General features: G+C 38.8%; 1 protein-coding gene across 1 annotated transcript in view; it reads right to left on the minus strand.

The window, feature by feature from the left end:
- Positions 1-1397: 1397 nt before the first annotated feature.
- Positions 1398-26916, minus strand: part of ANKRD31 (ankyrin repeat domain 31) — a 78823-nt gene continuing 53304 nt past the window's right edge. The window contains exons 19-25 of the mRNA XM_054177778.1: positions 26198-26276; positions 24214-24310; positions 20529-21555; positions 18255-18395; positions 17582-17678; positions 12986-13180; positions 1398-2919 (exon numbers count right to left, since the gene is read on the minus strand). Of these exons, the coding sequence (XP_054033753.1) occupies positions 2768-2919; positions 12986-13180; positions 17582-17678; positions 18255-18395; positions 20529-21555; positions 24214-24310; positions 26198-26276 (1788 nt within the window). The 3' untranslated portion in view covers positions 1398-2767. The remainder of the gene's footprint in view (positions 2920-12985; positions 13181-17581; positions 17679-18254; positions 18396-20528; positions 21556-24213; positions 24311-26197; positions 26277-26916) is intronic.

A 26916-nucleotide genomic window follows, 5' to 3' on the forward strand; every position in this document is an offset into this window, starting at 1 on the left:
AGCACTACCAGGTCCTTTCCTTCGGGGCAGCTTTCCAGCTTCAAGATCTTACTGCCACACCGTCGGGGCATGAAGCTTCCAGGCTCCTCTTTAGCAAGACAGTTTTCATCCCCACCCTGCCTTGAGTCTAAAGACCTTTCAGTGAGCCCTGCTAGTTCTTGCCCAAGGATCCTTTTCCCCCTTCAAGATGGGTGTTCCCATGTCTCCTTCCATTTCCACCACCAAAACCCCAACATGTATTTGTGCCCCAGAGTACTTTAAACTTTCTGAAGCTGGCCTTCATTTCCATGTTTTTCACACGGTAACTGTCTTGCTGGTTACACTTCAGCTTTGTCTGGCATGAAGGTGCAGTGTTTTGTGCTGATCCTCTGCCTAGAGCGAATTTAGCTCTGTGTCTTTCTTTTCTGTTTTCCCTGCCTATACCTTTCTTAATCTCTGGCTTGTTATTCAAGAGGTCAGCTCATCACACCAATCCCTGCTGGCCTTAAAATCTATGAATCTTGCATTGTCTACCTCCCAGCTGCTTAACTTCCTCTAGTTATTTTGGTTTGTACCTTGCAGTCTTCCTCACTGGTATTAATCTTTCCACTGTTTGTTGTTGTTGTTTAAATCCATCTCAGCAATAAATAAAGCAAACATTCATCTGTGTATTTTGATTACTGCATCATCTCTTTCTCCTCTTACTCCTCATCTGAATAATTACAGCAGGCACAATGCCAGGGGCTTTGAATTCTTTGGATTTTATGTCCTTTTTACTTTAGCCTGCACCACACACAATGTGTGCTAACTTGCAGCCTGGGAGTGGAGAAAGGGTTTACTGAATAAAAGAACTGAATTAGAAAAGGAGCAGGAGTGGCTGGGAGGGCTAACCCTTGTTTGCGAGCAGAAGCTTTATGACTCTGCTGCAGTTTGGATTGCTAATAGCTGAATATCTTTAACCTGTGTAACAGCTTGTATATATTTATGCCAAAGTAAATGTAGAAAGCATGCAATTAAACAGAGAATGTAAAACACCCTTCTCATGACGGTATAACTTCTTGCCATCTCTTAATGGATCTTTACGTTAAGATTCCAGAAGGGAGAAGAGGGAAAATTGCAAGAAGATTTGGGAAGTAGAATCTTCTATTTGTTAGTCATATGAAAACATACTAACAAGATACTAGTATGCTAACAAACACAAGATGCTTATATATAATATAAATATTGAACAAACCTCTGGTAGTTTACTTTTGTGTATACCATAGGAGACATTTTCATGTAATGCTTTGCATTTTTACATCTTTGCCCAGCTTGAATCGATTGGAGGTTTTTTGGTCACTGTATCTTAGACTTGCCTTAGGTCATGTTAATCACATTAACATAATGGACTAAAAGTATTACCGCCAGTCCTCCCAGGTTTTACACACAATTTTATTTGACATCTTGTAACAAAGGAAAACTGTCAAGCAAACATGTAAGTAATTCTGTAGTCATTTTAACAGTCAAAATTCTTTCAGTGGAAGTGTATTTGAATGAGCATTTACCTTAAACAAATATGTCTTCAGGTTTGTTTGGCTGCTGCAGCTGTAAGACCACTCCACTTCCTTTCCTGTGTGGAAAGTGACCTTTACAAGATACCTATCACTTAGTAGCCTTTTACTTTTTTTACTTTCAGGCAGTCTGCATTTCTTTATTCTTACAGCCCATCAGGCTATGATTGCTCATGCATCCTAGCTCTTAGCACATCAGACCCCTCTCTCTTCCCTGAACCACCTTCTGTTTAAGTCACTAATCAAATCTTTGCAGAACAGCTCTTTGCACTCCAAATAGCTAGCTGAGGTTGTTATGTATTGACAGGAGGTGTTTCTCATCCCATTCACTGGAGTTAGGAGCAGCAGGTGCTATTGTTTCATCTCTTCTTATAACCCAGAAGACGAAAGAGCCAGAATGCCATTTGAATGCAGATAACTCTCATGACAGTCAAATGTGTTATAAATATGCTACCAAGGCAGATTCACAGATTGTAAACTTAAAACAAATAGGAATCCTCCAGAGATCAGGATGAATATCTAAAATATTGTTAGATGGAAGAATTTGTGCCCCACAGACAGGCTAACTGCATCTCTTGCCATATGCCAGTATATTTTCTGCCTACCAGAAAAACTTGGCTGCAATATGAATGGAATTTCCCTGAGCATTTCCAATGGCTAAGACTCCTCTTTCTAACCTCTCCCAGCATCCACCCCCTTCTCAAATGTTTGTATATATTAACGCCACTTAAAGTAAAGCTGCTGGTGATTTTGAAAGATGCCCATCTGGATTTTTTACCTGACCTAACAAGTTACGTTACTACACAAACATGAGCAACAATTTCTGATAGCATATGCGCAGGCAGCACAGCTCCAGGTTTAAGTAACAGGAAGTGACTAAGAGTGTTGATACTTCTATGATTTTGTGCAACCCCATCAAGCACAGGCAGCCACTGAAGTCAGTGGAATTTCATATGACATTAACAACTTGCAATATAATTCACAACGAACACCAGAGTACAACAGCTCTTGTCTACTTCCCCACTTTTTAATCTTATGGTGCAAAAGTCAATATTGACAGCTACCCTCACCTGCTACAGAGTACTCCCTCGCTCCTCATTTACTCAGTCCTTCAGGCTATTCCAAGTGCTAGGTAAATAATTTCTCAAAATGACAGTAGCAAAACACTTAGATCTATAAGCTCAAATGGTTACTTTTAAGTGACAATGAAGAAAAAAATGTTAGCGCTCAAGAAGCCTCTAGAATCCAAAATCTTCACAGTCTCGGTAGAAACTCCAGTGCTTTTCCATTACAGGGCATGGCAGAAACTCCTCTTTACACACCATTACTATCTCATGGAATTGAAGAAAATGTGTCAGACCTTCCACTGAAGTGAACAAGACAGAGGACCCTGTTGAAAATGAATACAAATGATTACAGAGTGTATATTAGAGTCATGGAAAGCAATCACTGTCATTATGATCTAAAGAGTTGTTAATAGCTTGTCAGGAACAAGTACGTCTTAGTGATCCCTAGGAAGACCTTGGCCATCTTAGGAGTATCTCTTACTTGCACCTAGGCTTCAGTGAGACAAGAGCTGTACTACACTTTGTGGTGCTCAGGGTTAGAAGTCAGCCCTTTCTAATTATGTAACAGGACGCCATTGCTTTTCACCATTGCTTGAATTTCATACATTATGACCACAAAGGGGTAAGTCCCTCTCATAGGCAGTGCTCTTCACACAGTCCTGAATGGCCTGTGTAAAAAGCAATATGTACACCTGTATACAAGAAATTGCAACAAAGTCAACAATGGGTATTTGCGATTTTTAACTATCTGCATAAACTCAAGGCACCTGTGTCAGGCAGAAGCAGCTGAATGTTCAGTTTTCACTTTGAAATCAGTAACAAATTAACACTGTAAGAAACGTTACTTTTTTATCCATTGACAGTACAGACTCCAAACTGTATTTTTCAGAATTACTTGCTTTTGTCCATATTCTGTCCACACTTTCTTCCTTTGGCACCTTGCAAAAGGAGCAGAGCAGCTGAGCTACCACAGCCAGCCCAACACAGCAGCTGCTGCTGAGGGCAGAACTGTCACATGTAGCAGATGTTATCAAGAGAGGGAGGGTTGTCATGAAAGTAGGGACAGCCTCTTGGTTTTTAAAAAAACAACCAAACAACAAACACCTGTGTTCAGACACCACTCAAATGTCTCTAGAAGTAGAACAGGATGATTAAATCTGTCAAGATAAATCCTTGTCAAAATACAGAGAAAACATATTTGATGTTACACCCATTCATCACTTAGCTTGCACCTTATTTCTGGATTCCCATGTGCCATCTGAAGAATCTGTCTCCTTGCTACCACATTTTTCCAGGTGTGACACCTACACCAATTCCAAACAGCAAAATATATTCACTGAACTAACAGCGTCAGTAGGTCCCAATGCCACTATCACTGTAACTTGTAGATATTATTGAACTCCACGTTTTGGTGAGGATTTCCCTGCCATTTACTCACCTCCAGAAGCTCCCTACCCATAGCAGCAAAGTGGCAAATTGCTATTAGAAGCAAGAAGCCTGTGTTCAGAAACACAGATGTTTTGTTCCTGTGGATGTAAGTTGTTCAACATGCATGACATCCACTGCAAAACTTCTGACTCCAGTGAGAACAATATTGCATTTGGTATCTAATACCCTTATTGCACCTTCAATGTGCTCATGCCATAACACAGTACATAATGGAACTAACCCCGTGATCTGATGTTGATTACAATAATGGCCAGGCTGAACACAAGTTTCATCACAATGGACCTCACATCACTTACGAAGCAGTGGTCAGTTACACCAGAAGAAGTCAGTTTACACACTCACCTAGAACTGATGTTTCAAAAGGCATAAACAGGAACACTTGGATGAAATGTCAAAAAACAGTTCTAAGGATATCTCCAAGTCAGATCTTCAGAAGACTGAGAGGAGATCCTATTAAGGTTTACAAATATCTAAATAGTGGGTGTCAAGAAGAGGCCAGTTTCTTTTCAATAGTGGCTAGTGATAAGACAAAGAGTAATGAATGCAAACTGGAAGACAGGAAGATCCACCTCAACATGAGGAAAAATTTCTTTACTGTAAGGGTGATGGAGCACTGGAATAGGCTGCCCACAGATGTTGTGGAGTCTCGTTTTCTAGAGACTTTCAAGTCCTGTCTAGATGTGTTCCTGTGTGACCTGCCCTAGGTGATCCCTCTTTGGCAGGGGGATGGACTCGATGATACCTGGAGGTCCCTTCCAACCCCTAACACTCTATGAGTCTATGATTCCATAAACTTACAGGCTGTAAGCAGTGGAGACTATCCAAAACTTCTCTTAGTGCCTCAAGTACAGAAGAAAGCTTAGTACAGTAAGACACACACAAGAAAGCTCTTTCTCTGCATTCCTATCCTTACTGTCCTGTCAGGTGGTCTGAGTCTTCTGCCATCTTAATGAGCTACAGGATAAGTATCAATTAGTATCAATGTCAGAATAAGCTTTTTTACCATAAATCTTGGAAAAACACATCTCGTCTCTTGGTACTTTTTGCATCTTGATTGCTAATAGTTTTTCTGTCACTACTTTAGGATTATGGTTTTGAAACCATTCTGAATGTGTTTCAATTTGTGTTTCTGTGGTGCCACAGCTTTACAAGAGGTTTTCTCTGTTGCTGCTAAGAACCTGAAAATTGTATTTAAGGAAAAGTCCCATTAATGGTGCAATATATATGTCAGACCAGACTCAGTTGCATAAGGATTAGTTACCAAAGACGGTGACTTCTGTGCAGCATCACCATTTTCTGATCATGAAAATAGCTCCTGAAAGATCAGTTTTTAAACTCACTGTATCCTCCTTAGTTTTTCAAGCAAGAAGTACTAGAACTAAACAAAGATAAGGTTAAGCATTTTGTAACTATTTCAGTTGTGTAAATTATTTGCAAAAGGACTTAAACCACTCTTTCAGCTTAAGCAACATATTTGAGTCAATTTAGAGGCAACAGTAAATGCAGTTTCAATACTTCTGTAAAACCGGTAAAGGTTATTATCACATCAGAGGGAAGGATGAACTGATTTTGCAGCACCTGTGGCAAAGTTACAGGAGATGTTATTCTCATTCACACGGATCTTGTTGCTGCACTGGTGCTGTTTTGGGTACAGATGCATAAGCAAAAAGTTCTAAGAACAACACACTTAAAGGTGGCAGCATTCGATCTGGAGTGCCATAAGGGAGTATTTAGAATTAATTTGTTTTTTGGCTGATCAAGACCTGGTATCTTGGGAAAAGTCTGTGGACTGATTGTCATTGTAAGACTTGCTCTTTCTCTGTCAAAATACAATGCTTTCCTGGTTTGGTTTTTTTTTTTGGGGGGGGGGGGGGGAGGGGGGTTCTGTTTTGGGGGGTGGGAGGGGTGGGGTGTTTTTTGTTTGGTTGGTTTGTTTTGGTTTTGTTTTTTTAAGAGTTTCCTTCAAAATTTCTTCACTATTCTCCAGGTCCCTCCACAGCTCCTGATTCACTTTACATGATACAGATCTTAATTCTTTCTTTGCCTGTGAATTCCGGAGTCCAAGGTCTCTGTCTTTATGAACCAATCAATTAGGAGCAATCTGCTTCTGACAATTAGATATACCATGCCAGTCAGACACCTGAAATTAAGGTGTCCATCCCCTAAAATACAGAAGACAGCAGGGATTTTGCCTAATTGCTGTGTGCTGTTCTGTGTTCACTTCCACCCCAAGTTTTAAAGTACTTTTTCCCCAGGAACATGTTTATGAGGTAATCCTGAACTATGCACGTTGCATTTTTTGCATTGGTAGTTATGAGTCTTTGGAAAAAAACAACAAAAAAAGAAGGTTTTTTATAGCATCTTATGAATTAAATACAACACTTCAGTTTGGAAGCTACCTAATGGACTATAATACCAGATAGTTCATAGCACAGCTGTAACAGTGGCAGAAAGACTTAGAGCACCTTCTCATAGTGCCTTAGCCTACAGTTTTTACGTTCATGTATCAGACATGATCCAATGTGGATAATCTGTAAGTTAAGTTCATGGTTTGCTTATAACTAGAAATTGCATACTAATAATGCAGAACTTATTTCATACTTTCACAATTAATTATTCTGTCCCTTCTAGATAAAATACTAGATCTGAGAGAGCAAGATTTATTCCTCCACTCAATAAAGAATAGTGCTCCTTAGTTTATTCTTTGTCCTTTTTTTCCTGTAATGAGACTGGCAGAAGCAATGTCACAAAGCAGAAAAAAAATATTAGGCATCTATAATCATGCTTATTTGAAAGTAATTTTTATCAGTAGCCTTTCTTATTACACTCTGTATCCACATGGAAAAAAGACTTACAGTATGATTAAAGAATTCATGCCTTTTATTTTAAAGCATCACTCTCAAGGTTTATACTGAAATCTCTTCAATTATTTTGTGTTTCAAATGGCAAGAAGTATTGTTCCTACAACACAGGCTTGAAGATGTAATCTTTCATGAGATGTAGATAATAGGAAACCTTTCTGTTTCTGAATAGTTGAAAATGAACCATATTAATACTACTTTATAGCTTTGTTATACTACTTTATACTGCCTAGATAAGTGATACATTAGTCCCTATTAAAACTTTTGTGTATAATCTTACACAGTAACTGTTTTTTCTGTTCTCCTAGATACATTTGGTATACCTCTGTTAGCCAGTAACAAACATTTTCTACGATGTGCTACATTATGACTTATTACTCTTCTTTGGATTTGCTGTATTACGATATTGCTAAGTTTTTACTTATCAATGTGGAGAGCTCAAAACCTCCAATCTGTTACAGAAATCCATGAGTGTTACCTATCAAAGAAATGAGAACAATTTAAATCTCAGTGGCTGTTACATTTATGTATTTTTTTTAGCACAGCTGTAACATGATTTTTTTTTCTTCAATAAGGTGAGAGGTACAATTGACCTACTGTGTGCCCCTTCCTTAAAGGCACAGCCTCAAACGGTCACACCTACTCACACCAATTGAGAAGTGTATGCAGCCTTTCGTAAAAGAATATATATTCAAGGTTGAATTTATAAAGGAATAAAATAAGTACTTTTAAAATAAAACACAGTAGTTGATTCCCTTTTCCTCACCCAAGTATTTTTATCCACTGTTCACAACACCTTTCAGTTTCTTAAGTCACTCTTTTTAAATATCAAATTACCAAGTCTGAACTCAACTACATCAAATGCTCACAGTAGTACCCTCCATTAAAAGGCACTAAGATTGGTTTAAAATGTTATCACAGGAGACTGTTTCTTGGTATGACTAGCAGTGTGCAGGTTCCCACCATGTATTTTTTCCTTTTAAAACTTATTATCTTGAGTCATTATTGTATACTTGATTATATAATAATTCACATTATACTAATTTGGAAGGAAAATAGATGGTACTTCAAAATTATTTCTAACTTTAAAAACCCCTGAATTTAGTGTGCCAAGATAGTGGATAAGAAGCAGTTCCAGGGCCAGGTTTGGGTAGTTGAAACTAGAACACTAAAATTCTTGCAGTTTAGAGCATTCTGAGGTGCAGATTGCAAGAAACAGGAGACAAAGTAGAAATTAAGTTTCAGCTTAGTTTAGAAGAGATGTTTGATGGGAAAAGCAGCATTTCATTTTTTTCCATGCACTGGCAAAATCTACAGGAGCAATGACACCTTTGGTGGGTTTTATGTACAGCCTCAGAAAATCTTCTAGAGCCTTCTCCTAGCCTATAATCATGTGGTGGTTTAAAGACTGAATTGTTTTGTTTAGAACCTTTATCTCAACTTTGTTAAAAGTCACTCCTGAACAAAAATGTAAGATAGAAGTGTGATACAAACTGAACGCTTACCAAGGTAAGATCATGAGGTAGTGTCCTGAATGCTTTGACATCACCAACTATAGCATCAAAAATGTCTGACACCTGTCTTTCAAGCAAAGCAGTAGCTGAAGCTACTGCCTCTTGATGCTTTCGATTTGTCACATGGTCTTTAATTTATTGCCCTCCAAAAGACAGAATTGCTCTAGAAAGTTTATCTACAATCATTCTGTTTGTCTCAGTCTTCCCTCAGTCTCCATGGGACCATCAAAGCAGATGACAATGTTACAGTATAGCTGCTGAATTACAAACGAGGGCCAGTTACCAAAGGATTTCTTTTACAGCTTGCTTCAGAAAGTGGAAAGGCCAGAAAGCTCTTGACTAGGCGTCAGTTTACATACTTCTAGGCAGGATTCTTACAAAAAATGGAGTTTCTGAATGCAACAAAAAGAAGCAGTGGTTTTAAGTTCTAACACACAAGATTCCAACTAGATATATGGGGAAAAAAATCACTATGGGCATGGTTAAGTACACAAATACGTTATACAGACATGCTGTGGAATGCCCATGTGTGAAGATACTCAAAATTTGACTGAACAAGGTGCTGAATATACCTTATCTAATTTGGATGCTAGTCCTGCTTTAAACAGGAGATCTCCAGAGGCCCCATCTAACCTACTTTACTTTATTGTTCTGTGCAATCCCACTGTCACCTAGTTCATTTTCAGATGACCTGACAGTTTCAGAAAAACCTGACTAACAGATAAGAAATAAAGACATTAAATTCTTAGAACTGGCTTCCATGGTATGTAGCTCGTGAGAGCTGATGCTTTTTTGGTTTTTCCTTTTTTGTCTCCTAAAAAGAAAACTTTGTGTGACTCTTGCTGGCCAAAAAGCTTAATTCCAAGGCAGTCATGGACATTCTACCTTCTGCCTTGCTGACAGCCAAGTAAGAGCAGGTAAAGGATTTTGGAAAGGAAAGGTGTGCAGATGGAGGAAGCCTATCATTCAAGTCATGGTATGCAAGGTCACTGCAAAACACAGCTTTGTAAATTCTGCTGGTGGAACTATGTGCTTCTTTGTGAAGTATGCAAGTACCTAAAGCAAACATATGGAACTATAGTAAACTGGAAAATACTTTACAATATTTTCTCTGCAAGCTATAAAGACGATAAAACAATAGAATAGCTGCACCTTAAGACTCCTCTGAGAAGGACAACAATTATGGATAGAAATATTCTTCTACAACCTCACTCTGCTTCTAAAGTGTAAGGTACAGAGAAATAGTTAATAGTTAGTCTTCTGGTCTTTCACAGTCACATAAATGGGGACACTCTGTAGTTGATAAATCACACAGTATCACAGTATAACTAAGGTTGGAAGAGTCCCCAAGGATCATCGAGTCCAACCTGTCTCAGTAGACTTCATGACTAGACCATGGCACCAAGTGCCATGTCCAATCTCCTCTTGAACACCTCCAGGGAAGGTGACTCCACCACCTCCCTGGGCAGCACATTCCAATGACAAATGACTTGCTCAGTGAAGAACTTTTTCCTCACTTCGAGTCTAAACCTCCCCTGGCACAGCTTGAAACTGTGTCCCCTTGTTATGGTGCTGGGTGCCTGGGAGAAGAGACCAACCCCTTCCTGTCTACAACCACCTTTCAGGTAGTTGTAGAGGGCAATGAGGTCACCCCTGAGCCTCCTCTTCTCCAGGCTAAACAACCCCAGCTCCCTCAGCCTCTCCTCATAGGGCTTGTGCTCAAGGCCTCTCCCCAGCCTTGTTGCCCTTCTCTGGACATGTTCAAGTGTCTCAATGTCCTTCTTAAACTGAGGGGCCCAGAACTGGACACAGGACTCAAGGTGTGGCCTAACCAATGCAGACTACAGGGGCACAATGACCTCCCTGCTCCTGCTGGCCACACTATTCCTAATACAGGCCAGGATGCCATTGGCCCTCTTGGCCACCTGGGCACACTGCTGGCTCATGTTTAGGCGGCTGTCAATCAGCACCCCCAGGTCCCTCTCTGTTTGGCAGCTCTCCAGCCGCAGGTAGTAGATGTTAAAAGAGTTTTGGCTTTGTGGAGTTTTTTGGTTTAGAGGGCATGTGTGCTTTATTTGTTGCTGTTTAATGCACTTCCAAGCACTTTGCCAATATTGATGGTTGTGCTGAGACACTATGTCAATAATACCCAGTTCAAAAAATTAAGATATATATAACCAAGCCCCTTCAAGTGATGCTATTTTACTTAAAACAAAACAGACTTAGGCTTCTCGGTTTATACCTTGAATTTTCAATCACTAAACAACAGTCTCATCTTTTCCAGCTTCCCCCCAAACACATGAAGGTAAGAATAGCAGAAATTTCCAATTAAAGTAGTTTCTGATATAACTATCTGAGCCTAAGACAAGCAGTGGCTTTTAACTGGTGTACTCTGCAGCACAAAATACATTGCAAACTTTCAAGAATGGGTGACATTTCATTACTATTGCATGGAGCTTTAAATATATTGCAGGAAAAATATATTCCAGTGGGCTAGATGTGTTATTTGGACTAATGGGCCAAACCAAAATACTATCTTCAATCAGTTCAAAGACACAGATGAAATCCCTCTTCTGAGGAGTTTACAATTTCAAGTCTAATAATTCTTGCAAATGCACACAAGCAATGTCTACTAGTAGCCCAATTTTACACCTCTCTAGGAGGTGTTGAAGCATTTAATGACCTGGTTTCATAGTACTGGAGCAATTCATCTGGATTTAAATATTCTCATGACAAGTCAGTAGTTTCAGCATCACAACTTTGTACTTGTGAACAAGAGAAGGTAAGACTGACTAGCAGGAAAATAAAAATTATTTACTCATCTATCACTTTTCAGGAATAGCAAAGCCAAGAAAGTAAACTAGTTATAAGCCAGTTTCACAGTATCACAGTATAACTAAGGTTGGAAGAGACCCCAGGGATCATCAAGTCCAACCTGTCTTGGTAGACCTCACGACTAGACCATGGCACCAAGTGCCACATCCAATCTCCTCTTGAACACCTCCAGGGACGGTGACTCCACCACCTCCCTGGGCAGCCCATTCCAATGACGAACGACTTGCTCAGTGAAGAACTTTCTCCTCACTTTGAGTCTATACAGCCAAGCTTTACATTCAGAATTCATTTAGCATGAAATAAAGTGGCAGTGGCATTGTGTATCTGAATGGTTCTTTGGAAACAGATGTAGAGGACAAACGAACAGAGCAAATCCATCTATGGGCTGTGGGGCTTCCCATGGCACTTCCAAAGCTTTGTTTAACAGATTCAATGAAATACCCTGAGATGCTTGTTTTTAAAGGAACTTCCTTCTTAAACAGGAGTTTGCTTTTTCATAATTTGATTTCCAAAATGCTTTTGGTCAGAGTATGAAACCTGAAAAGCTTCTCAGAAGTGGATGCAGAAGCTTTGGTGGGTTCTATAAGGCAGAGATGTGGTGGTTGTTTTTTTTAAAGGTTATACTGCAAGTTAAGAAGTTTATTCCATCAATTACCAGGGGGGTTGTGGTAGATATAAACAAAAATGTACATATGGAACAACATTTTCCTGGATTTCCAAATTAATTTTGGGAGTCATTTTGGTTTTGCATAACCTTCACTGCATATTAGCCATCGCCTTTGATACAAAATGCCTCTGCACTCTTGCTGTAACTGTTTCCACACAAGATTGAGCACTCAGATAATAGGGTGGTGTGGTGGTTTTAGGCTGTGCCTTTAAAATTGAGTTACAGATGTTGAGCAGAAAAGTAGAAAAAAATAAATAAATCACTATCAGGTGTAAAAAGGAAAACAAAAGATTATGCTAAACAAATTTATTGGATAAATATCTGGAATAAGACAAGTGGTACCACAACAATTCTCTCTTCTCTTCTGATCTCTGGCTGTTTTTGCTTCGCTCAGGAGGATTAATCTGTGTGCTTTGGCTGGCCTTGGCTAAGTCTAAGCCACTGCTTCTCTCTCAGCACCTTTTCTCTCTTGAACAGGGGGATAGGGGAGGGGCAGTGGAACAGCTTCCCTGGTCTCTGACCAGTGGGGTTTTCGTGTTGCTTGCTATTGTAAATATCTGTATAATGCAAATACTGTACCACAGAGATGTAATACTGAAAGTGCAGTCACAAGCTCAATTGTTTCCATAAAAATCTTCAGGAATATTTTCACTTTTCCCTTTAAACTACATTATATGAGATTATTCATCAGTGCTTTTGTATCATATTTCTCCACCTAAATCCAGAAGACATTTGTCTATGCTATTATTTTGTGGAGACATTTAACTGTGTACTTAAAATAATGAGTTATTTTGCTAACTACATTAAAGTAACAAAATGCTTCTAATTTGGGCACAGGAGAGTTGATCATACTGAGCTCTGAAAAACTTCATTATTGGGTCACTTGGATGAATCCAATCCATCAGCAGAGTCATAATTTCTGTGCCCACCCCTTCACTTTTTTCCTCCCCCCCACAAATCAGTTTCATGCCACCTACTTTTTTCCTTTTGTATGTCTTGTATAGCCCTTGCACCCAACATTAGCTGCTGGAGGTTTTTCAGGAAGTTAAGAAAAACATCTTACTCTTCAATTCCCTGGTAACAGCTGCCTCTGTATCAGTGCACAGCAATGTTTTCACACCTCTTTGTGGCAAGGATGAGGTTTTTGGCTGCACATCGCTCAGGACAAAGCTCCCAGGGCGCTGAGTAATAGAGACAGTACCAAGACTCTGATGGTGGTGGCTGTAGTTGCTGGAGTGCCTTGTTATAAAATTCTTTCCTGTGAGCACAAGAAGATAAAGACAACTCTGTTCTGAGAACAAAAAAGCCCGTTTAACGCTAGTGGTGTGATGGTTTAATGGACAGAGCAGTTAGTCTTTTTATTTTTCTTGATGGTCATCGTTGAAATTTTCACTAGCCTTACACCACCTAAAACATGTAAGGGTAGACTTTCCTCTGCTCCTTTACCAGCCCAGCTGCAGCTGCTGTAAGACGACTGATGCCTCCTCTTCTTTACAATATATGGCAAAATTGCATTAGATGCCACACAAATTTAACTTGAAAGTAGGCTGCTAAATATATGTGGGTTAGTTGCTTATCTCAAGGAAAAGTCAAACATGCACATCATAAACGTATGATCATAACATATCAAACCAGATCAGATCACATATGATTGCAGCAAAACTCATCTCTCGTCATTATTATTGAGACCAGCTGCTCGTTTTATGCTAAGACATCTTAAGTAACACTAACATTAAACAGCTCCACTGCTTCAGCCTTTAAGCAAGCATTCCCTTGAAAACACTCTATTTCACAGTACTTTTGGGTCTTTTATGAACTAAAGGTGAGCAAGAGTAATAATAATATTCACAGTGGCTAATTAACTAATATTCATGGGTGGCTAATTAAAGGTAGAAAGGGCTTACCAGCACAAAAGAAGTGCACTAGTCACGCCCTTTTCCAAAGGCCATCTTCCTGAAACAACAATCTTCAAAATTCATGTAGATATCACACTTACTGTAACAACTGGAAAATGCTTTTCTTTTAAGCCATTTTGCTGGAATTTCAGTGTGAAATATCTAACGTCAGCAGCATCTGCTCTGCAGCTGACATCTGCTCTTCAGCTGACATCTGATTCTGAATCCTGGTTATTCTTGTAATCCTTGCCAATTTTAGCAAATGTTACATCATCATTACATGTATGAGAAACTACAGAGGAATTAATTCCAAACCACACAATCATGGGTTCTTCTGCTTTCCTATATACAGACAATCTAAAAGTACTTTTTATTTTCTTTATGTTTAGTTCTCACTCAGACTTGAATACAGTAATTCCTGCTTTCTGCTAGTATAGTCCTAAAAGAGACTAAAGGCTTAGACTCAAAGAAGCAGGTGACTAATTCCAAAATTTCAATCTTTAAACTTCTATTAAATACCTGCATTGGTCTGGGACTGCTTTATTTCTAAAAGTGTATCTAAAAAATCTGCTGCTATATAAATCTTCAAGTATCTTAATCTCAACCAAACTGGAAAGGTGGTACATTTCTTCTGCTAGCAGCTACAAACCAGCGACTCCTTCACCTATCTTGCCTAGGGACCTTGATTTGGTAGAGGTTCATAGGACCTGCTTCCTGATTTGAGTTCTGTACAAAGTACAGACTGGTGGTAGCTGCTTACTTCTGTGAAAAGATGGTTAGATGTAGCCAATGCCTGTATAATTTTCTTCCCATTTCCCCATCTGCTTCATACAGTAGCTCTGATGAACAGAAAATTCTCATTAACAGAATAACCAAGTAGATAAGAATTTTCCTCGTTAGCTAAAATGCTGGAATGCAGGGAGGAGGAGAGGAGTTGGCAGACAGCCTCTGCATAGATAAGGAATAGCAGGATTTTTCAGTGATTTACTTCTGTTAGTCTTGGACAAGAGGGTTTTTTGTATTAGATAAAGGACACCTGGGTGATATGTATACTTCTGCTGGTTTTAGATAGATAACCTTTGTATAGATAGGAGGCATCTGGACTTTTCTGTGAGTATTGACATACCACAGATAACTTTCTGTATAAAAGTTTGCCCAAAACTGTCTGAAGACACACAGGCCTTTTGAAATGATTCTACCTGTGTCCGGCGCTGAAATAGAAGCATAATACAAGAAACTTACTGAGTCTCTTGTGTACCTTTCTCTAAGTCAGCTCAATGAACACTGAGCTCAGATTTGGGAAGGAGGAAGATGTGTGTCTGGGGGGGGTAACATTCTACTCAAAAAGAACACTCAAATTATCAGCCTCCAGTCTTTTTTCCTTTTTTATTTTTTTAAGGCTTTGGGATTCATAGAAAAAAAAAATAAATTGATCTATCGTGCAAGAAAAAAAGAAGACTGATTGTTTACAAAAGCAGGATACACTTCTACCGTAAAATACACACATGCTGTAAGTATATTAGATGAAAAAACGCCTGGCAAGCACTTTTTGTCCCCAGGCAAGCCGCACAGAACAGCTCACATCCACAGGGGTAAAGTCTCTCTTTTGATCAGGTTAGCTGCAGGCAACATGTTTGCTGGGAACAGCCCTTGGAAAAAGCTAACTTCTGAACCAGGCCTGAAACCATAGCCCAGTGTGTGCAACTGAAACTGTGTACTTAGGCTTTTCCTCCCTCAGTTTCTCATCTAGGGTGGGCTAATGGTTAGTGTGAGACTAAAAGCTTGTCTCTCCTGGTGTGACTCAGCAAAGATAAAATCACTTGCTGCTTGCCCAGACAATAGCTGATGTGTATTGGGCAGAGCCACTAAAACGACTCTTGGGTGGGTGCAAAGATAACATTGCTCACTGGACCACAGCTGGCCTCACAACAATGGACCCAGGCTACCTTCGGGAATATGCATAAGACAAGATAATCACCCATCAGATACCCTGGAAAGGGAGGATGGTGAGACAATGGGTTCACCACCTGGCCCGTGATTTCCTGGGGGACAATACTTGGACACATACCTAGGGACTAAAAACTGTATAAAAGATTTGAGCAACTACTGGCTCAGTAGAAGAAAAACACAGAACCAAAAACACAGAAGAAAAATACAGAACCAAAACAGAGAAGGACAATGCAGCTGAGAAGGAAAACGGAGAGAATACCAGGAGAGGAAAAAATGACAGAGACATCATCATGGAGCCTGGAAGAAGCAGACTGAACCCTCTCTCCGTGTCCTAAGATCCACCTGCTGCAACTCAAGGAGCTCAAGAGGCTGCCCAGAGGACCACATCTCTTCTAAAGCCAAAGCCTCAGCACCCTTTCTCTACAGACCCAACATCTCCTGCAGCACCTTTCCTCCACAGACTCAAATTGTCTTGGGGGGTTGAGGGGTGTGGTAATATAATTCTTTTCCTCTTCTCTCTCTCTTCTCTCTTTCCCTCTCTATTCTCTCTCTCTCCCCTTCTGATCCATCCACTTTATTTATGTAATAAATAGTCTAGCTCTTGATATTTTGGCCTCGTTTGTGCCTCTAATTTCACAACACGGGAATATTCGAAAGAACTGAGTCTCTTTTGCCCTCTGGACTGAGACAGTTAGTCATTACCATCATCTTAAATTACACATGACAAGAAAACAACTTTAAAAAATGTTCTTTCCCACTTTACTGTGGGCTTTTTGTAAAAAATCATGGGGAAAAAACCACTTGCTGAACTTCAGGATGGTTTTTGTTTGTCAGGAATGGTTTTTGAATAATCAGATTTCTCTGGTTTAGAATTTTCATTGTTTGCCATCAATTTTCCACAAGAGGAACAACATGCAAGAACTAGTGACATATTTGAAAGTATATTATGAAGTTAGGAGACTAAATCCATTTTTGTGTCACTGACACCTGGTATAAATTTAAGTTACATAAGTAAGACAATGTCAACTCATCACCTGGATGCTCTTAGCCTGCAGGTGCACACCAGTAGGATGTGACAGTCTGACTATGAAGTTAGTTATTGTAAACTATCATCTTTACATTTTAGTGTGTTAAGAACAGACCAAGCCTGGTATGCCAGTCCAGGTGTGGTGCAATCTCTCATGAAAACCAACCACAAAAGCCAAAAAAGCTTTTTGGACTCTAAGTGCAACTGGCTGTTAAAGGGACTTTTATTTCTCTGAGAACACATTACTTATCAAAGTTAGGATTAAGTTCTTAAGTCTGCCAGGCATTTCTGAATTTTGTCATAGAAACTCTTTCTTATGACAGTTTATTTTTAGAGAACAGAACATCCCCTTAGTTGCTACTGTTGCTTGAGCATAGTGGGATTTCCACCAATACAAATTTTTTAATGTGATTTTAAGATCTACATGCAACTAAAACTTAAGCTGGAGTATCTGAGTTTCCAATAGAATAAAAGTATTTAATTAGCTTGTTAAAAACTTCACTATATATTAAATATTTTTAATGCAAAATGCTACATAATTATTTTGTCACATAGCGACCAAGTCATAAGAAACTATTCTCTCCACACAACCACCTGTGTGAAACATACTTAAGAGACCATGAGTAAGTTCTGGCATTATATGTTTTTCAAGACCAAAACCTGTAATAAGCATGCAGCCCAGAAAAAAATCAGAAAGCAACAGAAGAATGTTGGCATTTACGGTCTCTAGAAATCAATTCCTGCTGCTTTCAGACATGATGAATATTAGATTCTAAGTGATACATACCCAAAGATTCTCTCTCTTGTGATGGTAATTCCCAGTCACTGGAAACTGCCACCTCTTCATCACAAAACTTTGACAACTGTGTCCCCAGATATGTAACCTGCACAAACAAATCTAAATGGATAACTGGCCATTTTAGTTGGTGCTTCTTCTGATAGGTGCAAATAATTAACTTTTCTTATGGAACTGAGTTTAGGCACTTAAGCAGTCTTAATCTGTCTGTCAAGATCAAGCAGAAATTCTGCTAATTTGAGTTCTGAATGAAAAAAAAAAAAAAAAAAAGCATAATACAAGCCATTGACAAAAGCCCTCTAAACTCTGCTAGTATTTTTGCAACATTTATTCCTGACACCCTGATATTTCAATAAGCTTGCTCCTTTTCATTCTACCTACCTTTCCCCTTTTTCTGTCAAGTCTCTTAATGATTTGTAAGACCACTCTTTCAAAGCACTGATATATTACAGTGGGCATTCCAGGCTTTCTCAACGCTCGTAACTAGTTGATTAAATCTGCAGCTATGTACCTCTTTCTTTACTGCTTATTCATGAAAAGTAGTAAGATGTAAAAACTTAGACTTGTAGCTTCTTTTGCTTTAAGAATGCTAAGGAGGTCCAGATGAATTAAATATATTACCATTGTTTATTATTGCTGTGTTCAGGGGTAGAATGAGGCCTACCTTATTCCATGCATACTGCCATGACACATAAATATCACTTCCTAGTAGGTCTTTAACCCACTGAACTGGATTCTGGAGTATTTGTCTCCTACTGGTTCTGATCTTCCCATTTTTTAAGAGTGTGGCTTTATGACTAAATTCCTAAAAAACAAAAATTAAGAAATAATTTTCAATTGATAAACTGACAAATCTGCATTAACACCCTAAAAACATGAAAAAATCCTGGGGAACAGTGTAGTTAAAAAGTTGCAGCTAATTCTGCTGTTCTCTGAGAAAAGTTAAAGAATTTAATGCCACTATCATAAACTTCAGTATGTAAAATAAAAGGATTTATTCCACCATAATAAGATATTTAGACCACACAGACACCTCTGTCAGAAGACAAATCTCCCTATGTGTGTTTATCAGAACTCTATTTGCATCTTAGCTCCCCTCAGATGTAACAACGCTGTGAATAAATTAATTTGCAACAGTGAACTCAGGAATTCTCAGAAGGCAGGTCTTTGCAACAAGAAACTGTTACTGAAATGCAATTTGCTTAACATGTGGAACAAATGCATGTCAGAGTGAAATTCTAGCTGTAATTCAAAGATGAAACATACTTGCATAAGAATTCAACTTATGTTAAGGGACATCACTTGTATGTTGGGAGAGGAACCTGATAGCCTTTTCTTACACAAAGTATAAAAGAATTTAGTGTTAATGACATTGCTTATAGTTCATTAAAATACAATTTTGTTGTACTGGTCTCAGTCAGTTTACCACAGCTGAATAATGCAAAGATTAGTTGTTGCTCAACTACATTATGAGTTAGTTAGGTTGCCAAGCATGCAAGAGATTAAACAATCAGAATTAGAGGATAATCCACCAGCAAATATTTTACCGCCTCCTTAGTTATCCACTGGCTTTAAGTGTCTGTAAGAATCTAAATTAAGATGTTTAACCCAAGTATTTTTATGACCACTCAGTCCAGTTCACAGTTTCATACCTTAGGTTTACACTCTTCAAAACCTGTGTTTTGCCTTCCCAAATCTAGCCTTATGTAAGGACTATGTGCTAGCTCTGTGTCGTTATCCAGTACTTCTCCATAATGCTAAAGAAGGAAGCTTTACTGATCATCTCCTCTTTGCAATGCAAGAGACACTGGCTTCTAAAACTTTTAATCTCTATAGCACTGTCTTCTAAGACAGAAATGAGTGTCATTTTTATCTACTCAAAATCACTGACTTCTCTACACTCCAAACATCCAGATTTCATTACAGGGTTATAATTCCTTAAGGTCCACATGCATTAAGACAGTATCACAGATAACATTCTTGAGAAACAATACTAAGTACACTGAATTCTTCACTCTTCCATTTAGACATCTTGGGATTCAGAGGAATATAACATGCCCTTTGAAGAAAAGAAGCATCTGTATATACCTACAACATGGCTAAATGCAGAGACTTGTGACTTATGCTACTTGATATTACAGAACACAAGACAACACAGAACAGCCACTCTCAGTATTCCCAAACACACAATAGGTGCAGAAAAAGGAGTCTTTTCTACATTAGCTACACCTGATGATATGGCTGAAAAATAAAACATCCTGCATGTTTTAATCAATATATTGCCCTGGAAATTAACTACCTAGCAGCTATGAATTCAGTTTGTAATTTCATCATTTGCTCAATGTCAAGCCAGACCCCTGGTTAACTGCCTTGCAAATCTGCTCCGTATTTGAAGGCGAATTTGGAGGCTCTGTATTTTGAAAATATGGCTATTACTGGACTGCAAACTATAGAACCAGTTGGCATACAAGCAAGTAATTTTGTATATATTCATGTCTATCACAACACCATGAAATCCTTGATGTTACATTTATTGGAGAAACTTGATAGTTGCTCCTGAGAATCACATTAAGTCATAAAAATATTATGTTCCTGCTCCTTTAAACATGAAAATCAGGTATTACACAATGTAGACCCACCAGCGATTCCACTCCTTCTAGCAAAAGGAAACATTAACATTAACTGATAATGCATAGTTAACCACAAATTTTACGTGAGCGGTATTCTGCATTGTTAAAATGATGGGCTGATATAATCCATCATTCATAGCATTTTCCTTTAAAACTCATACAAATTATCTGTAACTCTTCAATAAAAGCATTCAATACTAAGTGTTGAAGATGCAGATTAAACCATGAAAACTGCTGTTAGCCTGTTTCAGTGGGGGGTGTGTTCATTATATGCTAATATTAACATTATTGTATATAAAAACAATTACCTGCAGTGTGAATTCTAAAACATTTTCTCCTGGCTTAATTCTTCCCAATTCAAGTAGATCTATCAACTGGAGTTTTTTCTTATTTCTTCTTCCACATCTCACTTGGTTTTGTACATATCTGTGATTACTACAGCTCTGGGAAGATTTCTCAATTACTGGATAGTCTGTATTTGAGGTAAGGTCTGTAAGCACTGAGTTGGCATTAAATGAGCTGTCATTACACCAAGAGATAGTTTGCTGCAGAATATTAGGGACATTCTTTGTAGGTGTCAACAAAATCCCTTGCTGTTGCTGTTGCTGCTTGTTGCTGTTTATTATTGCTGCCGCTTCTTTATTCACATGTCGGTGTAGATCCTCATCTGCAAGAACCTGTTGACAGCTACTGCCTGGCTGACAGACATTGACAACAGAGCTTCGGGCTTTCACAGTATTTAATGTGTTGGTCACTGAAGTGGGATTTAAAGACCTATCTCCTTGTTTTGCGGTTGTTACACAAGCTACACTATCTTTCTGCTGTGAGCACTTTGTTTTAGTAGTGGAAACAGCAGGTTCTGAAGGCAATGTCACCACTTTCACAGCATTTGTCAGCTTTGACATGCTGAACAGATCTTCTCTTACTCTGTTTTTGGATGCCAAAGAATGATCAGAAGCCTCTTTGCATCTAATTGCATCTTTATTTGCTGCTGTCTCATCAAAGCAGACATGTGGATCCTGGCTGCATTCCTGATTTTCTGAAGAGTGATGTGCTTCTAGGTGGTTACCATTATGCATGCTGGCACCAAGCCCCATATTAAATGTAACTACATCAGGACTCATCATTGCATCTGCAGTTAAATTTTGTCTTTTATCATTTCCATGGGAAATTGAGATTTGCTTCTCTGAACATGATGCACTAAACACTTGCTTTGTTTTTCTGTAATTTTGTATTTTCTGCTTTTGTACAACAGTCAACAGACTCTTTTGCCTAGAACCAAGGTTAACTAACTGTTTTCTCAGTTCTCCTTTTTTGAAAGATTCCACTGAAGCTCTGTAGAAAATAAATTTTAAAAGTGATAATGACACTAGAGTTACTGTAAACACAAACCAAAAACAGTGTAATAGCCATAACCCACCAAGAACATGCTTCTAAGGCCTCTGCCAACAACTAAGCATTGAACAATCTTTTTATTATGTATAAAGCTTATATTTCAAATCCCAGACATATGTACAACAAACTGCAGAATTCCACCTTGAAGAAAGATGCAAAGCATCAAAACTTCATTAAGCACCTTGTCCTCCTATACTAACCTTAATTCACAGAATCAAAACTGGGTCTGTATTAGCACTGGCTGCTCTTCTACCACCACAATTCACAACAGTTCACTGAATTCAATCTTTTGTGGTGCTAATTCAAAGCCTTTTAAAATAAGCTCAGAATGAGCTACTGAAGGATGATACTATCAGAATTTTTTTACTGAGTACACAAAACAAAAACACCCAAACATTATGTGAAGACACGTGTGAAGACAAGGGCTGGATGAGGCTCTGGCCAGCCTGATCTAGTGTGGGGTGTCCCTGCCCATGGCAGGGGGGTTGGAGCTAGATGATCCTTGTGGTCCCTTCCAACCCTGACTGATACTATGATACCATGACACAATTGTAATACTGTATGTCCATTAAGAAAAGGGGATAGAACAGTTTAGGATGTTGTCTAGGTAATGTCTCTCCCTTCATCAGATCCCGCTTTCTATCTGACACAGCCCCCCTGTGATATTCCTTCTCAGAGGACTTTACCTCCTTCTTCATAGAAAGGAATTCTTTGTTTTACTCACTCCTTTTGGCACAAAAGCCACCAGCCCTGCATAATACTCTTTTCTCCTAATTCCCTTTCATGGGACAAGCCATTGCACTCTCACTCTGGCACCATGCTGGGAATATGGGGGAGTACCACAAGGCATTGGGAAAGGAATAGAAGCATAATTTGCTTTTAACTTTACCCACAAGTGACATGTCCTACAAGTAACATCATCCAAGCCACAGAAGAGAAAGACTGTCAAAGGGCTTAGGACAGAGGTACAGCAAGATTAGCTGGAGCAGAACAAGGACAACCAAACCACAGCATGACAGTATTGATGCCTGTACTGTGATACTGCTTGTTATCACATGTGTTTAGAACCCATGATACAATGAACACATAACCATATAGCTGACCACTGATATGAGTAAGTCTTAAAAACTGTGGACTTCTACACTGGCCACTCTTATAGCAGTGTTTTTGTTGCTTTATTGTTATACAGGCACAGAAGAAACTGCAACTGAAGAGGCAAAAATGGCATGACTAAAATGACAAAGGCAAAGTAACTTACAAGCATTGACAAACTTAAAGGGTTTTTTTTCTCATTTTCCTTAGGGGAAAGGTACATCTTAATATCTTCAGAGGAACAGACAGAAATGTAAAACTGCAGGTAGTACCTCTCCCAGTCAGCCAACTGACTGAACCACAGAAAGATAGAAAACCTGATCATGTCTCCTGATTTTCTGCCTAATTATGTACCATGTGATAAAAGCTTCTGTGCTAATAGTTTGCCATATAACAGTGCTATTCTGTATGCATGATTATATGTTCAGCATAAAAATAGTAAAAAGGAAATGTAGTGTCATTTAGCATGTAAATTGTTACTGTTGAGGGACAGCTGGCAAGGTATCTGTGATACTCAGAAATATTGATCACTTCATTCTGGAACACACTCTCAACATTAAAAAGCAGCAAACTTTGCGTAGAAATTAATTTTATTGTTTGTTTGCCAGTTTTGGTTTGTTTTTATCTGTGTAATCTATGTATCTCGCATTTTATAGGTGGCAAAATGGTCTGTGTCAGAAATTTTTCTATCTCTACTCAGCCATGTTTTGCCATGGAACTATCTGAAAGCTGTACACTGTCCTGCTATACTCAGCACTGGTGAGGCCACACCTCAAGTATTGTGCGCAGTTTTGGGCTCCTCAGTACAAGAGTTACTGAGGTGCTGAGGTGAGCGCAGAAGAGGGCAACAAAGCTGGTGAAAGGATTGGAGAATAAATCTTATGAAGAGCAACTGAAGAAGCTGACGCTGTAGTTTGAAGAAGAGGAGGCTAAGGGGAGACCTCATCACTACCAACTACCTGAAAGGATGTTATAGAGGCTGGTGCTGGTCTCTTCTCACAGGTAATGAACGAAAAAACAAGAGAGAATAGCCTCAAACTGCAACAGGATAGGTTCAGACTAGACAGGAGGGAAACTTTTTTCACAGAAAGAGTGGTCAAGCATTGGAATAGGCTGCCCATGGAGGTGGCTGAGTCACCAATCTTGGATGTGTTTAAAGGTCATTTAGATGCGGTGCCTGGGGAATTGCTTTAGGGGTGAACTTTGTGAAGTAGGGGTAACGGTTAGGCCCAAGGGTCTTTTCCAACCTGAATGATTCTGTGATTGTTGCTTTTACATGACAAAAATACTTAGATATCATCATCAGATGGCCTAGAAGCATCCACTGAACATGATGTACACTGTTAGCTGAGAACGTGCCATATGACCATAATTGAATTCAGAAGGAAAGCGGGGGTGGGGAGGGGGGTGGGGGGTGGGCGGGGTGGTGTAGATGGGTAGGTTTGTGGCTTCTGCTTCTGCTTTTCATTGTACTTTTCTGCAAACAGGACAAGGTGTTCCACTTACCTATATTTTTTAGCAAGGGTATCCCTTTCTGTTTTCTGTTTTGCAAGCATTTTATTCAAAGTGTCTTGGGTTTGAGACAGCCTTCGGGTATACACATCTGTCCAATGTTTTGATGTGATCAGAAATTATGGCAATATGCAATATAAAATACTCATAGTAATAACATTTTAAATGCAGCAAACACACAGCCAAAATATTAATATACTTATTACAGCAGTACTTTATACTGTAATGCAGCTCTTACAGGTCTTACTGAAAAGTAACTCTGTAAAATTAGAGTACTTTTAATGAAATAGTTCACAGAAATAATTGAATGCAAGTTTAACTCAATAGTAAATAGCCTTGGTACTGAAAATCTTTGAAGTGCAAGTGTCTTGTCCAGGAAATTACTGAGAGAACAGGATAAAGAACTGTTCCATGGATGATAAGCACTAGAACTTCTGAAGTTCTCTTTACTGCAAGAAGCTACACTACATGACAATTACATGTGAGGCTATCTACAGAAGTTACACAATCTTAAGAATGTGACTAAAACCTTTATGTTTGGAGTGCTATGAAACACTACAATGAGCTTAGATTGTTACAGGTTATGTATAATGGTAAATGCATGTGCATAATAGTTTTACGTAGTTTCAAATATTATATAAAAAAGTAATTATAAATTGTCATTTCTATCAGCTGTAGTTCTTCAAGGTTTTATATTATTTAGGGCACTGAGAGCTGGTGGAAATGCTCACCATCCACTTTGCATCATTTACCAGTAGCAGACTGTACTGCATGCAAATACCTTGGGGATTTTTCTTCTGCATTAGAAGTTTGTCAAAGGTCAATGTTCTTGTTCAGTCTCATGCCTCTTCACAAGCAATAACTATGATTTAGTTGAAGAGGTGCTAGATAATTAATGTTTTTGTCACTAGTGCTAACAGATCACCATGTTCATCCCCTCACAGCCCTAAACAGAATGTGCCTGGCACTTTAATTTTGCTCATTTATGAAATTGCACAAATCCCAGCCTATAGCCTTCTGCCTGTTTGTGTCACCTACCTGCTTATCAAGTATTTTTCAAGAAAATGTATATTGATTTTAATTAACAGTTCATATGCCACAAAACTGAGGTGGAAGCTACAAATCTGCATAATTCTGTATTTTGCATTTAATTTTAAAGGGACAGATTTACTACTTTACACATAATTTGAAAGCTCCATCTTATAGTCAAGAAAAGGTATTTTTAAAACCTCTTTCCTTTCCATCAGGGAGCAAAACTATTTGGAACAAAAAACCTTGCCTAGATGGTAAAGGCAGATGGGGGAGCAACTTTGGTCAAATGTGTTCCTGTTTTGCCACTTGAACAGTAATGGCATAGACACAATCAGCTCAAACTGCTACACATCACCAGCATCGTGATCTCCTAGAAACTCGGTGTCACTTAGTAGCATCTTCAGATACATCTGAACCGAGACTGGATAGCAAGACAAATTACACCTGCGGGCACCAGCATTTCTGAAACAGCCAATCGTACACAGTGCCTGCCTTCAAGATTTCTCCTTTTTTTCCCTCATACATCATTTTAGGCTCCTGGAAGTCCAGCTGGACCACAATGAAAATGCTGCATCTGTTATTTTATGTAGAGACATAGATTTCTTGATCTTGGGGGGGGTTATAAACTTGTAACTGAATAATGCTGCCAACAGCGTGCATTCTTATCTATGATCTCTATGTGATCAAGTTGACCTGAAACTTGTGCCCCCAAGTAGCATGCTTCCCTTTTTTGTCATCATATTCATTCCTATGTAAACTGGAAGCACATACGGAGAGCACTTAGCTGGGAGCTGTTATTAAAATCTTTTTCTCTGAAACTGCATATTTCAGGGGAGATATGAAAACAAATGATGTACAGTGCTATTCTAAAAACAATTGTATTACCAAAGACATTTCTTCCCCCACCACCTATAAAAAGGGTGAAACAACTCAATTTTACATCTACCTGCATCTTTGGAAGTTCTCAATTCAAAGAGCAAAAGTTCCTTTTGCTTCTTTTCTGCATCTTGTATGGCAGCAACAGACTAGTGTTAACAAACACAGAAATTATAGTGAGATCCAAGTGCACCATATAAAACACAAGCCATGAGGCATGGCCTGCAGGATAAATAGTAGTGAACTCAAGTCATTTCAGGCAGTGTATTACTGTGCAAAGGCAATGGGGCACAGGCAGGACAAACATAAATAGTGCCAAGGGTATGCACTGCAAGGGGCTGTCACAGACTGGTTTAGCCCAGGCATTCAAACTAGTCCATACTCAGAGTTCCACTTCTGAGCACACTGCAGGGATAAGATTGTGTATTTTACTATGACAGCATCACCTACACAATGTGGGCATAGCCTACAGGTAACAGCAAGACCTCTCCTAACAACTTGTGCAAAGATTTTCCTGGCTCTTTTAAATTAAGGTTAACCAATTTCTAAATATCTTAATTATCATGAAGAAAAATCAAAGAGCCATTTTGGAAATATGGTGAAAAGCCTCAGGATTCCTGAGCTTTTTTCCTATGTATATAGGCAATAGGAAGCATATGTAATTATTGACTACTGTTTCAATGTAAATGAACAGAAATCATGTATAGAGAGAAATCATAATACATACACATATATACCGTAAATCACAGATTATACACTGTAAGTCATAGCTTATATACTGCTAGCCTT

Source organism: Dryobates pubescens, chromosome Z (assembly GCF_014839835.1).
Source record: "Dryobates pubescens isolate bDryPub1 chromosome Z, bDryPub1.pri, whole genome shotgun sequence".
NCBI classification, from domain to species: Eukaryota; Metazoa; Chordata; class Aves; order Piciformes; family Picidae; genus Dryobates; species Dryobates pubescens.